The sequence below is a fragment of the Silurus meridionalis genome, chromosome 2, assembly GCF_014805685.1.
Source record: "Silurus meridionalis isolate SWU-2019-XX chromosome 2, ASM1480568v1, whole genome shotgun sequence".
In the NCBI taxonomy this organism is placed as follows: Eukaryota; Metazoa; Chordata; class Actinopteri; order Siluriformes; family Siluridae; genus Silurus; species Silurus meridionalis.
Genome location: NC_060885.1, coordinates 31,433,641 through 31,448,162, shown reverse-complemented (window position 1 = coordinate 31,448,162; position 14,522 = coordinate 31,433,641). Strand labels below are relative to the sequence as shown.

At 37.9% G+C, this 14,522-nt stretch overlaps 1 protein-coding gene across 1 annotated transcript in view; it reads left to right on the top strand.

Moving 5' to 3' along the window:
- The window catches only part of LOC124377713 (MAM domain-containing glycosylphosphatidylinositol anchor protein 1), a 178,750-nt gene that overhangs the window by 92,549 nt on the left and 71,679 nt on the right, over positions 1–14,522 (top strand). The window contains exons 5-6 of the mRNA XM_046837012.1: positions 8,074–8,270; positions 12,136–12,268. Of these exons, the coding sequence (XP_046692968.1) occupies positions 8,074–8,270; positions 12,136–12,268 (330 nt within the window). The remainder of the gene's footprint in view (positions 1–8,073; positions 8,271–12,135; positions 12,269–14,522) is intronic.

Here is a 14,522-nt window from a genome sequence, read left to right as displayed (position 1 = left end):
AGTGGAAGTACAAGCAATTATAGAACCTTCCTATAGTAGCTCCATTGGGAAACCACTTGGCTTAACTTTTTTGTTGCAAGTGTTGACCTTGGAAACTCTTGGCTCACCTTTCACCCCCTTCAGCCAAGCAGCGTGATTCCTCAGCCCTGCCTGGCGCTTTAATTAAAAAAGACCCTCCGGTTTAAGCACGTCTCGCCGCATAAATAAGTGTTTATTGCAGGCGAGAGCGGTCTGAAATGAGTTTAATAAACCGGGAAGCTCGCGCTAGAAGCTGCTCCCGTCGCACACAAAGCCATCGTGAATAATAAGAACGAACAGCATAGCAACGTCTGAAAAGTTTTATTGAATTGCATAAAAAAAGAATTAGGATTAAAGGATAGGGGGAAAAAAAAGCAAAGAAAGCAGGTTGCCTCCTGAATAGGTAAGAAAGTGGGCTAACTGTGGGCTAACTCTAGCCACTAAATATTAACAAAAAGTTCAGAGTGGCGCTAAGCTAAAGCATGAAATCGCTATTGGATTTGCGCTCAGTGGGATGGATAGACTTATTTCACATTTCAGAAAGCAGACGATAGATCTCGGTGAAAATGTTAAATGTGAACTGTGCGTGTGAGTTTGTGTGTGGCGCCTAAAGCTTTTTTTGGTTTCTTGGACTCAACCTGGCATTTCAGTCCCCCCCCACAACCAAACCAACCCTCAGGTAAAAGTGGTTGGGTTTTAGAACCGATGCTAAGAAGTAAAAACTCATTGGAAGAAAAAATAATTTATTATTTAATGCCAGTTGCCTCTCTGAGCATTAAAGACTCTATGAATCGGCTTCGTAGCTACGATTTTTCTTAATGAAACAGGAAGTCCATTTGATCACCTATCAAGCCTTTTATCAGTCAGCCCATCAATCCATCTATCCATCCATGCATCCATTTATCCATCCAGCCATCCAGTCATCTATTTATCCAATCCTCTCTTATCTATTAGTCATCCATCAAATTCTTCATGTATGCAACCACTCATCCAGCTACTTACCCGTTTATCCATCCATCTACTTCTTCATCTCGTTCTCCATCCAGCCATTCTACCCATCCTGCTTAGTCAAGTTTATTTCTATAGCGCTTTTCACAACAGACATTGTCTCAAAGCAGCTTTACAGAAATCAACAGTCAAGGTGAATGGTGTGTATTTATCCCTGATGAGCAGCAGTGGCGACTGTGGCAAGGAAAAACTCCCTTAGATGTTATGAGGAAGAAACCTTGAGAAGGAAAAAACCTTGAGAAACTTGAGCTTAGTACATCCAGTCAACCATCAGTCCATCCGTCCACTCACCCAATCATCTATCCATCCATCCTTCATTTTGTTTGCCCAATAGAGTTTGATGCACCCTATTCTTATGAAAACGCAACAAACTCATGAGAGTAGGCCAGATAGAGAGAGAGATTAAAAAAATGCGTGACATCGAAAAGAAAAAAAAATAAAAATTATTTTACTTAGTCTAACTGATAGAGATATCATATATATAATGTACAAAAAATGGATATATCATTTTATGGCGGTTTTATGCGATTTTGAAAACTTCGTAGGTGTCATTCGTTTCTGGTAAACGAATGATGAATGAATAATTCATTTGGAAACAATAAGTCAAAGCAATTTGATGGATTTATATTGTGTCGAATAACATCTGAGATGCAGCTTTTTGTTGCAAAATTGAAACAAAGCCATGAGAGATAAATAATAAAGAGAACAATGAAAAGATGACCAAAAATGTTGTTTCATTAAGTTTTACTGATGGGGTTGATTTTCACATTTCGTTTATGGCATTTTGGCAAGCGCCCATATCCGGAGCCAAATATCTTAGTTATAGTGAGCAATTGAGAGTTAAGGGCTCTCTATTTTTGCTCAAGGGCCCAGCAGTGGCAGCCTAGTGGTGCTGGGATTGGAACCCATGGCCTTTTGATGCACATGCCCTTATCCAGTACAACTTACATTTATCTCATTCTTATCACTCTTAAGTGTTATGAGCATTGTTGAGGAACCTGAGCAGTCCTAGATCACCAGTGTTTGGGATTTGAACTCACAACCTTCAGCAACATGATATATTCAACGTACTTTTTAATTGAATGTGTTTTTTTAAATAGCAATTTAAATTGTAAATGCGGGAGATGCCTGCCTCATTTTTAAAAGGTTATTAAGCAATAAACAAAAAGTATTATTATTCAAAATGATTATTTTTTTAAATCCTATTTTCATCAGTATGTAAATGGTGCAAAATATTTGTTTTTGGTGTCTGCATTTAAAAAACTATTTAAACAGACAGACAGATTATTAGCAAGTAATTGATTTTTAATTTACGGATTCGACATAATCAGAAGGACAAAAACAAACAAACTTTCACTGCGGACAAGGATTTCCGATTGATTCCTGGCTAAACATTTGATTTCAAACGATTCCCTTGACCCCTAAACGTTCCCTACAGCTGCCCCCTGTTTAAATCTGAAAGCGAACAAGGTCATTAGAACTCGTCCTAAATCCCAACGAAGCCGTTTAAGCTGAACTTTGACGCCAAAGCACGTGATAAGCCCTGGATTCAAGCCACGCCACAGTAAAATGCATCTGATGCTGATTGATCAAGGGTCCGTTTATCTCCTGGATTGATAACGTTCTCGATGCCTAATTAATCTAATAATAAAAAAAGAAGGTCTGCATTGCTATTTGGTTATGGCATCACCTGAAGGCATCATTTAAATACATTATGGATCCTGTGCACATTAGGAGCGAGTGCTGAGGGGCAAAACTGACTAATTGATTAAAGGGAATTGACTCTCCGTCTGTGTGTGTGGGTGTGTGTTTCACAGGCGGGACGTATATTAACCACATTATGAGGTGACGGAGCTATAAAACCCTGACTTGGACACGTGCCATATTTACGCACGTGCTCGTAAACATCCTATATTTTTTTACGGCAGAGATTGAAACCCAGGATCCCATTTAATATCCCAGAGACATGCTCAGGAATAAACGGAGAACTAAATATGTCAGAGCGGCGCAATTAAGCTTCGCTTGATTGACACATGCTTCCATGTAAGGACCATAATCAACAGTTTCACGACATTTAAATAGTGTAATGTAGCACAGAGTGATTATTTTTTGCTGTCAGCTATTATTGTATTAATTTCCCTCATTAACAGAGTAATTGACTTAAAAGGCACTGGCTTGTGTTTCATAGAAGGAATAAACCGAATTTATTCATTTCCAATAACATCACTGAACACCGAAGTGTTTTATTCCTCACATACTGTGGTCTGTCTGAATACTTGATTCTGATTGGCTGGAAGAATGTTTGCTCACATTGAATGCGCAGGTAGTTATATTACTTTAATCCCACTTTTTATCCATTCATAGTTACATCTAATGTCTCATAATGGCTGCAAAACATGTCAGTTATCATTTATACATAGTAGCAGCTAAAACGGTTTTGTTTGTGCTGTTATGTTAACAAGAATCTCAGAACAGCTTGGTCTTGGCTCTTTTGTTTATGGACTTTTTTTTGAAAACCCTGTTCCACATTTAGTCCCCATTTGCTGTTTTAATAGAGTCCACTCTTCTGGGAAGATATTCCTCTAGATTTTAGCATGTGCTTGTGGCATGTGCTTCCACTCCAACAAATGTAAAGCATTTCTTCATGGAACTGGCTCTGAAATGCTGGAAAAGGTTTGCATCTCCTAGTTTAAGTGAAGGGAAAATGTTCATGTCCTATACAAACTTTCTCCAACAGTTTGGGGAAAAGTCACGTATGGCTGGAAAGTCAGGTAGCCCAAAATATTTTGTCAATATAGTTTGTTAGCATTGACAGAATTAGGACATGGAACTGTATATGTAGGATAGATAGAAAGTTTGTTAGTAGAGTCTGAACGCTGTCCGTTCAGCACCATGCCAGCAGTTAATTTAGGAGCTGATTTCCTTTGGTTTTCCTTTCCGTCTTTTTTCTTCGTCTGAATCACAAGAGCAATAACTTCTCCTCACTCGCTCTCAGATCCAAGTCAGTAAAATCCACCATGCTCTTGTCCAACCAAATGCAGAGATACCAGTTCATTTGAATTCACCAACATGAAATTCCCTTAATTCCTGTATTAGGCAAGATTTCAAACCCTGTGTGTGTCCAAGGAACAAAACCCACAAAGCAATTTTTAAACCCTAAACGCATGAGAAGCATAATGATTTGTAAATAACCATAAAAAGAGGAAAAATTCTTTCCTTGTCTATTTTGCATTTTAGGGCCTGCCCACTGTCTGATTATTTTCCAATGTAGGCACTGTGAAGAGTCATGAATAATAGACGAGCTGCAGCCCCGGATCAAAAGCATGGCCTGCTTCAGTTTATTTTTTCTCTGTGTATAGAAGTTTGTGCGTGCATGTGAATTAGGGGGTTGCGCAAACTTGTTGTCTCAGTCGTTTGCTAGACGCCACTGTAGAGACGTCGGCTATTCTGCTCTGGTGGAAAGAGACAGACGGCTAACTTTGTTAGAGTGGACATATTTGGCGTTTCATAACATTAGTATGTAACTTTAAACCACTTTATGTCACATTTAGTCACAATTTACTGGTATGATAACCTCCACTCTTATGGGAAGATGTTCTACTAAAACTATTTGGCTTGTGCTTGTGGAGATTCCCCATCATGTCCGTCTAGTTGGGTTGAGGAAGCTAATCAGTGTTCCGGTTCGTCGTATTATATGGTCATATATCAATATAGTTTGGAGCTCTATAGCAGGAGATTTTCCACTTCAACTCAGTTGAAGCATGTTTCCATAGAGCTGGCTTTGTGCACAGAAGCATTGTCATGCTGGAACAGTTTTGAGTCTTTTAGACTAAGTGAAAGGAACATTTCTTGCCACCTCATCCAAAGACGTCCTATAAAATTGCGCGTCTCCAATTTTGGGGTAACAATTCGGCAGAAGAACCACATATGGCTGGAAAGGGTGGGTGTCCCAATACTTTTGTTAAATAGTGTATGTAAAACTTCTAATAGTGGTTGAAAAATGTCTTTTTGGCCCACATAGGTTTCAAAATCCCTCCTTTAAAACTCTTCGATTTCAGTTGTGGATCATGTGATCTGATGTCTACCCTGAGCCCGTTTTTTTTTTTTTTTTCCCCCCCGACACTGGAAATCAATCTCTCTTCTCATTTATTCCGTTTAGCCTCCAAACAATGTAAAGCATATCTTCATGGAGCTGGCTTTATACAACTAAATGCCTCAGACGATGTGGTCAGGTGTCCCAAAAGTTTTGTTCATAAAGTATTTAAGCACATTAGATAGAGCGCATTCAATTATGGAGGAATTGGAAATATCGTCAGAGCATTTGTTATTGAACATTCGTCGGTCTTCTCAAATATTCTCCTGGCCATTTAAATGCTCAATGCCGGTGGTCATGTGATCAGGACCCCGATGTCTACCCAAAAGACTGTTTTTTCGACCCTTGAAATCAATCTCTCTCTTCATTTATTCCATTCCTCACTCAGCCTGTCACTCATACTGCTCACTCTGGATTTTCTTTTCCCCTTCAGGTGTCTACTGTTGATTTACAGATCACTTGATTCGCTCAGTTTCACGGTATACGAGTATATAAGAATTTTACGACCCAGAGAAGCAAAGATTTCACTCCCGCCTTAAATTTCCACATTGCGTCTTCCCCGTGAGCTCTTTGACCACGCTCGAAAACAACTTGTAACCGCACTCTCCTTTCCACCTCCATGTTTTGTTTGATTAATTACACACATGCTGTGAAGAGCATGTACATAGATACCCATTTTTTTTTTTATCTCTTGTAAATACCAACGCATATGTATACACACACACACACACACACACACACACACACACACACACACACACACACACACACACAACTTCCATCTCTTTCTCATTCTCTCCAGATATTTTTTTGCCACTCCGTAGCTTCTGCATGATTGAAATTCCTGCTCTGGTTGTGGTTTTTGTGCATGTGTGTGTGTGTGTGTGTCTGCGTTTGTGTTACTGAATATTATATGCGTCTCCCAGTCCAATTCTCCACAGAACCTGGAGCTCTTTGTCAGGTGTCTATCAGGATTCCTAACTTAATTCATTATAGTTTTTTTTTTCTTCACCTAATTAAAACAGGAAAGGAACATTTTTGTAGACGCTACTTATGTTCACATCGTCAAACTGTCAGCAAGTTACACAAGAACAATATCGTGAACTCGGGACATATGGGAGACGGGAATGGAACGTTTCTCTAAAACTGTTTCGTCGCCATTGCTTCTGTTTTCTGTCACGGACCAATTAACATATGATAAGCTCATTTGTTAGGGAACGCGAAATCTTACACAAAAAAAAGACCATAGAGACCAGAATATGAATTGTTTCTGTTCAAGATTCAAGAGTTACTGTAGATTAGGATCATTCGTTTCTAACACTAACAGTGGCATTAAGCAGAGGTGTAAAGAGTGTCTGAAAATCATACTCGAGTAAACGTAGACTCGAAGATGCACTAATCCGCGACACCAAGACACACATCAGTGAAAAGAAAGAAAAAAACCAGTTGATTTGTTTTTTCCAAAAATGCAAATCAAATTGTACACTTCAAAACTGCGTTACCAATCGAACAAACAACCTGTTCAACATATCAAACAAATATTGAACAAATCAATACAAAAAACTTCAATAGTAAAGCAATCTTCAAAGGAATCTTTAATTAGCATATAAAATGACAGGATCATGTCGCAAAGCTGAAGTACCGTTAATATCCAACAGAGGTGGCAAAGTAAACGCAATTCATTACTGTACTGTAGCTTTTTTGCTGTACTTTACTGAAGTATTTCTATTCGGGGAGACTTTTACTTTTAACTTCACTGCATTTTCACATTTTCAAAACGTAACTGGTCAAACTAGCAGCAATCCACCAATCAGGGTCGGACGCACGCTCTTGTTTCGATTGGCGCTCAGTGTATCTACTGTTTACCAACATACAGTTCAGCGTCAGTTCGACAGCAAGCAGAACATAAATGATGAAGAAACTCCAGACTCGAACTCACCACAACACACGTTGTGTAAATTACTTCAAAGTAGTTGAAGAAACTTTGGTTTTGGAATTATGATAATTGTAATAGATATCAATCAGTGTTTGACTTATTAATATCATATTATTAATAGACTGGTGCGATGAGAGTAACATTCGAGTCTTTTTTACATAAACTGAGTTAATTAAGCAAAGAGAATTAATAATAGGAACATTATAGCTGTCATAGCGCATAGTGAAGGCAAATACTTTTGTCATTTTACTTAAGTAAAGTAGAAAGGGACACCTTTACTGGAATAATATTTACTCTCTACTTTGTGTTCTTCGTCCACCACTGGCATTCAACGGGCAAATCCAATTCGTCCATCATTTTAGTAAAACCATAGATTCAGAGCTTACTGTGATTCGATGCAGCACTCAGTCTCAGAGAGATATTTTAGTTCAACTTGTTCACGGGTTCTCAAAGTTTTTGGAATTGTTTCGAGCTCTTGGACTGAAAATGATCCCAGCAGTGCTTAAAAAAAAAGCAGTCGTTCCCAGGCAGCAGATGCAAGTAGGTGAGTGTTGAGACTTAATGGTGTCTTCAACAGAGGTGCCAAATGTAATTAGTATTACTCATTGTCAATTAAAAGACAGTGGAGTAAAAACTACAGATATTGAATCATAAATGTCGTTAAGTAGAGCGTCAAAGTGGATTATATCTAAAATATAACTAGGAAAGTAACCAAAAATGACTTAAGTACAGTAACCAGGTACTTTTACTAAAATTCAATATTATTATATACTGTGGTCAGTCAGAAATATCCGATTCTGATTGGCTGAAAGGTGTAGTCTCGGTCATTTTAATCACCGTGCTTTAGAAATACCTGTAACCATAGTAACATATAGCTAACTTCAGTGAGGTAGCTATTGTAAAGTCCGAATGACTTTAAATGGAAGATAACTGTGACTTTTTTGTGACTTATTTGGAAAATATGGTGATTTTATTCAACAACTCGAGTTGTGTGTGTGTGTGTGTGTTTGGATTGTAGACTTGGATAAACCCATGCTCACGGTACACCAGACGATCAGCGATGTGAGAGGAAACTACTACCAGGAGAAGACTGTGTTTCTGCGCTGCACCGTCAACTCCAACCCTCCGGCTCGCTTCATCTGGAAACGAGGCAGTGTTCCGATCGAGCAGAGCAAAGACAACGGTGTGGACATCTACGAGCCTTTATACACGCAGGTACACAGCATTTAGCACTTCTTGTATTTCTTATATTATTTCGTGTCCTCATAATAAGCTCCTAAAGAGGCTCCACGATCATGTTTTTCAAATATCTGGGCTTCACTCGAAGGCTAGACGACAGCTACACAAGTGCGGCAGGAAAATGACTATTTGTTCTGTTTGGTCTACATGAACACACTGATGCTCATGATTGAGCACTAAGGCTGGTGCTGAACTTTCAATGAGAATGTTTTTTTTTTTCGGTGCAAGAAAAATGCCATGGTCTGAGATCTTATGGTCTGGAATAGACTGGTGTTCTGCCTCTTTTTTCTTCTTCTTCCTCGTCTGCAATCAGTATTAAAGAATAAACAATAGCAGGGTGGAGTAATGCCTTTATTAGTCTAAAGGTATTGTTTTCCAATAGCCTGCGGAGTTTTGCGGTTTGGCAGCGTGAATATCGTTTTATTTTATTTTTAAAAAGTTATCTTTAAATATTGTGGCAGGTCCTTGTAACGAAGACGTTGCTGTAGAAGACTTCAAGCACAGTACGATGATCTGACGCTTGGCCGTATCAAGACGGCAAAAGTGTAAACGTTTTTTAAAGATGACCCTCAGTGACGATCCGGTTCGTGGTGGTTCCATGATGAAGCGGAGCAGGCTGTACTCAGGTGCCCTGACAAATCTTTCTGTCCCGATTCTTATAAACTCAAAAGTCCCAGTTTGACTTGAACACCCCTCATAGTGTACTGTAAATATAACAAAGCTCTCCTCACCTGATTGCTCAGTTTGGTTGGGCCACCAGCTCTCAGAAGAGTCCTGGTTGCGCCAAACTTATTCCATTTAAGAATTCGTCTTCCTCCAGGTTTGTGCCTTGCAGCAGGTCCTCTCTGGGAGCTCTACAGGCAGTTCCTTTGACCTCATGGCTTGTTTTTTTGCTCCGATATGCATTGTGAGTTGTGAAATCTTTTATAGAGAGGTGTGTGTCTTTCCAAATCACGTCCAATCAATAAACATATCAGGAACGATCAAGAAAACTGGGAGGCACCTGAGCTAACATTTAGTGTTGTTGCAAAAGTTAGTCTAAAAGCTTTTGTAGGTTTTTTTTATTTGTAAAATGTATAATTGTCTATATGGGGTACTAAGTGGAGATTAATGAGAAGAAAATCTATTGGAAAAAGTGATGGGGATCTGAATACTTTTTGAATGCACTGTGTGTGTGTGTGTGTGTGTGTGTGTGTGTGTGTGTGTGTGTGTGTGTGTGTGTATATAGTAGTAGGGGTTAAAGGACAAGCATACCATCACACACACAAAAAAAATCCATTATCCACGGATCCATAATCATGAAATGAGAAAAACTACAGTCAGGCAGTACAGAGTACCATTTAGTCACTGTACAAAAGGCCCAGGCTGCAGTTTAACAACGTTCAGGGAGTGGAATCTTGGCATGAAAACAGTAAAGCAAGCAGACGTGCCCTTAAAAATGGAGTTGTATCCTTTAAAGGTGCTAGTTGTCCTAGAAAGAATGTTTTAGGTGGTTAAATATAGCACCCAGTAGAGTTTGTCCAGTAGGAAAATTGAACTTTTGTGGAAATGTAGAAGCATTAAAGCATCAAACCAAGAACCCTGTGAGAAAAGCTCAGGCGTTTTAGGCATCCACAGTAATCTGGATACATCTGAGAATTGATTTTAATACAGGAACATTTGCATATGCATTGCATTTATTAAACATCTGTGGTTTATCTGAGGTTGGGTTAAAAGGATTGTCCATAAATAATTCAGAATTAATCATGATGCTAAAAATAATAAAAATAATAATATAAAAATTTGTTACTAAAAATAGTAAAAAAAAAAAAAAGTAATAATAATAAAAATCATATTTAATATTATATTTCTACTAAATCTCTGCTGTCCGCACACTTCCCCCAAAACCACGCCGTTTAAAAAAATACAATTGTTTTTAACAAATATCTGATATTGGGGCGTTATATTGTTAGTAATATTTAAGTTTCCATCCAAATCATGGCTGTTAAAAAAAAATATATAGACCCGGATCACTTTGTTCAAGAGGCAAGTCATTATTTCTGATAGTATTTTCAATCAACTCCCAGTTTTACACTTACTCGCACGTCACTGTTTTTTCCTTTCATATAAGAAGCAGTAGACGTGCCGTAACCTCCCCTGGTGTCGCGCTGAAACATCTCGACTTTGGCTCCAAAATCAGCACGCAATCAAGCTCATTCTTACCGTGACTCAAACAGGTCGTTTACAATAATGCACAAATAAAAAATACGATATATAAATAAATAAAACATGGTCACAATCAGTGAAATCATGCCTCATTCAAAAGTTAATGTCCCCCCTCTCAGTCATTCCTAAATAGGGCCTGGGATGTGTACCTTGTATTTTGGGTTTGTTTTGAATAATTCCTGCCCTTATTATTTAAAAAGCACAACAGGTATTGGAGCACTGGATTTGTAGACACCTGGTCAAAATTTGCAGCTATAAGAGAGGAGAAAGAAAAGACGACCTCATGATGTTCCAAATATATGCATGCTGGTTTTTTGAATAGTTTTATTTACTGCATTTTTTGAATGTTCAGACTGGAATACAATTGCGCAGGGGATTGCAAAAGTATTTACTCGTCTAAATGTTAAACTCTTGGATCTCCACAAATAAGTTGAGAAAGTCGTCAGTCTACGCAAAACTCATGGCGAGAACCTGGTAAGGTGGCGTCAAAAAGTTTTGACACTTGTTTTATAACACGCCAAAAGGTGGCAGCAAAAGGCTGCACGCACAGTCACAGGGAGCACCGAACTTCGTATGTCAGCGTGCCAAAAGACGTCGTCTTGTGTACATCGGGAGCTGTGCAACTGGTGTTATTCTGACCGTGTGTGTTACCACATCTGGGATTTCATCATGGACAGCAAGTCAGAAGACGGAGATGATTTTGGCATGTTTACGGCGATGCTGCATCGAGTCGTTCAATGTGTTTTAAGTGGCAAATTTGGCTCCTGTGGACTTCACCATTGCGGAGATCCAGCACGACTCGCAGAAGGTGTTTGACATGCTTTAAAAAGAAAACTTTTAGGACACATTCCAGAAGTGGCAGAAACACTGGGGGCGCTGTATTGCTGTGCAAGAGGAATAATTCAAAGGTGATAGTGTGTAAGTGTAGACAAAAAATTAAGTACTTTTTTGTAACACACTAACTAACACACACACACACACACACACACACACACACACACACACACACACACACTTTCTCTACCGTGACTGCATTTTTTCTGCTTATTGAACCAGAGAACAGTCATTAGTAAAACCACCATCAGGTGTGCGCTCCGTACCACTTGTTTCCTCAAGCTCCGCCCTCCATCCACAAACCAACACTTGACCACACCCCCACTGCCACAAATAATGATAGTTATAATACCAGACAGAAAATTAAACAATTATTTATTTCATTTATTTATTGTATTTATTTGTTGTTTATATGAATATTTAAATTATTTGTGAATTAATGAATTGATTGTATTTATGATTTTTGATTTATTTAAATATTTTAATTGTGTACATTAATTAATTGATTGTATACATTTTTTATTTATTTAAATATTGAAATTATTCATGAATAAATAATGGGTAGGTTGTTGGGTAAAGAAATAAATAAATGTTTATTAACCATTTATAGCAAATCAGCAAACGTCCTTGTTTGCAAAAAAAAATGGGCGGTGTGCTAAATCTTTAGCAGTGGATTGAGAAGATTAAATTTTGAATTAATTTTTTTTGTGGTATTTAATTTTAGCTTTGCATTCATAACATTTTACCCGCTGTGTGTGTGTGTGTGTGTGATTTAGATTTCTATTTATTTATTTTTTTACAGGGTGAAACTAAGGTGCTAAAGCTGAAGAATCTCAGGCCTCAGGACTTTGCAAACTACACATGCCAGGTGTCCGTCCGCAACGTCTGTGACATACCAGACACATCAGTTACCTTCCGGTTAACAAACGCCACCAGTGAGTTCAACTTTTTTCTAAACAGTTCTGTTTTCCCTGTATCTGTCTCACACTCGTACTCTTTGACGCTGACAGTTTGGCCAATGAACTCCTGCGGTGCGAAGCGTAATGTAATTATTTACTTGCTTAATTTACATAAAATAAAAATAACTAAACAAAAGCTTTCATTAGACATTTCATGGGACAAGTTTTGAGGTGTGTCTCACTGAAATTTTTAAAAATAATACAAGCAACAATTATTAATGCTTTATTATAAGAAATCAAAGTAGAAGAAATAAATAAATGCAAATTACAATTTGAATTTTTATTCATTAATTTATCATTTATTTGATTGGCCTATTTTTGTACCTCTACATTTATTCACTTTTTTTATTAATGCATTTACTTTTGTATTGATTTATTTAGTGTTTGCCTGCTTATTTATTTATTCATTTATTCATCTTTTTTCATTGTTTTCACGTTTTTTTTTTTTTATTATTATTTTTTTTAAATTTACGTCAAAATTTATTGCGTAAGCAGGTAAAAGGACGAAATTTAAAATATTTTCTGTTTATGCATTTATAAATCTTTTGTTTTGTTTATTTATTTGTTGGTCTATGAATTTATTTTATTGGTTTATTTAGTGTTTGATTGCGTATTTATTTATTTATTTATTTATCTTTTTCATGCCTTTTCTTTTTTTTAATTTTTAAATTCATGCAAAAATATATTGCGTAAGCAGGTCTATGCTTTTTGATAGAAGTGCACAGAGGAGCAAAAACACTGGCATAAATTGTGATTTGTTTTTCCACACACTCCGAAATGCAGCGCACTGCGAGACGCCCCGGCACTAAAGGAGTGATTTGTTTTTCTGTTCGTTTTTTATTCTCTTCTCTCACAGAAGAAAAAAAAAAAAAAAAAAAAAAAAGCAGTCTGGAATGAGAAAATAAAAAGAGAACAGAGCAAACACACACACATATACACATATACACACACACACACACACACACACACACACACACACACACAAGCTTTCCGGCAAGACTTCCATCTTCTATAGTTGCAGAAAGTGTGCAGGAAAATGACCAGAGCTTTAATAAGCTGGGAAGCAAAGATGAACCCCGACGCAAACTAGAACCGCACACTCGTTTTCTGTCCAATCAGAACAATGAAATACGAAACTAGGCTTTTGAGCATCAATATGAAGCGGAAACATTTAATGGAACATATTTGTAAATGTTTCTTTTTATTAATATGATTCATACTTCCATTATATCACAGTGTCGAAGCCTTCGAAACTGTTTACTCGCTGCTCAGGGCTGCAGGAACCGGAAGTCAGATTGAGCTGATATTTGTTGTGCTGTTGGTGGATTTGGATTCATTTCTGGATTATTAAATATGTACAGCCATCAGCAGCCAATCAGATTTCATCTGGCTTTTTTTTTAGACATACCTCCTCAGGTAGTGTGTAGCAAGCACCAAGAATTGCTTCTGCATCTATTCTTCTTCTTCTTCTTCTTAGCTAGCAATAAAAAAAACGATTTCACTTTTGCAACAATGACCTGATAATTGACACGTTTATGTTAAAAGTGTATTTATTTTTTGGCCAATGCAAAATGGTGTGTATTTGTATCCATCCTGCAGATTGTGTTTGCTTTGAACCCTCCCTACATTTACATTTACTTTTTCAATTTGTGATTTGCTCCATTATTTGGGTCCCAATCCATCATCGAACAGTCAAGATCACGATATCTGTGGAAATACAGACGAGAAACAAGGAAACACCCAGATTATATAGTCTAGGCTTTTTTTACTTCACATACATATTTATGAATGTAGTTTCAATACAACACCCTCCCCAACCCCATCACTGTCATGGTCTCACCCATACACCATAAAGCGAATCTATCTCACATGCACGAGCATGATCATGGTCCTACTTCCTCTCCAATATCAGTCTCCGACCGAGTGATTTCCAGTCTGATAGGCCTCCAGTCATCGGATCAGAACGATGAGCGAATATGTGTATGCCGAGTGTCTGAGACGGACCAAGGATACGACTTCGACTTGATAATATCAAAGTGGAAAGGAGGAAATTAAAGAAGAGCGAAAGAGAGAAAGGACTAAAAGCGTGGATGTTTCACCACATGTTCGGGTACAGTGCCATTGATTGTGCAAGCTACTGGTCCCGATATTAGACAGCCAACCAGTAGAGGTCCTACACACACACACACACACACACACACACACACACAAATATACACAAACCCAGAAG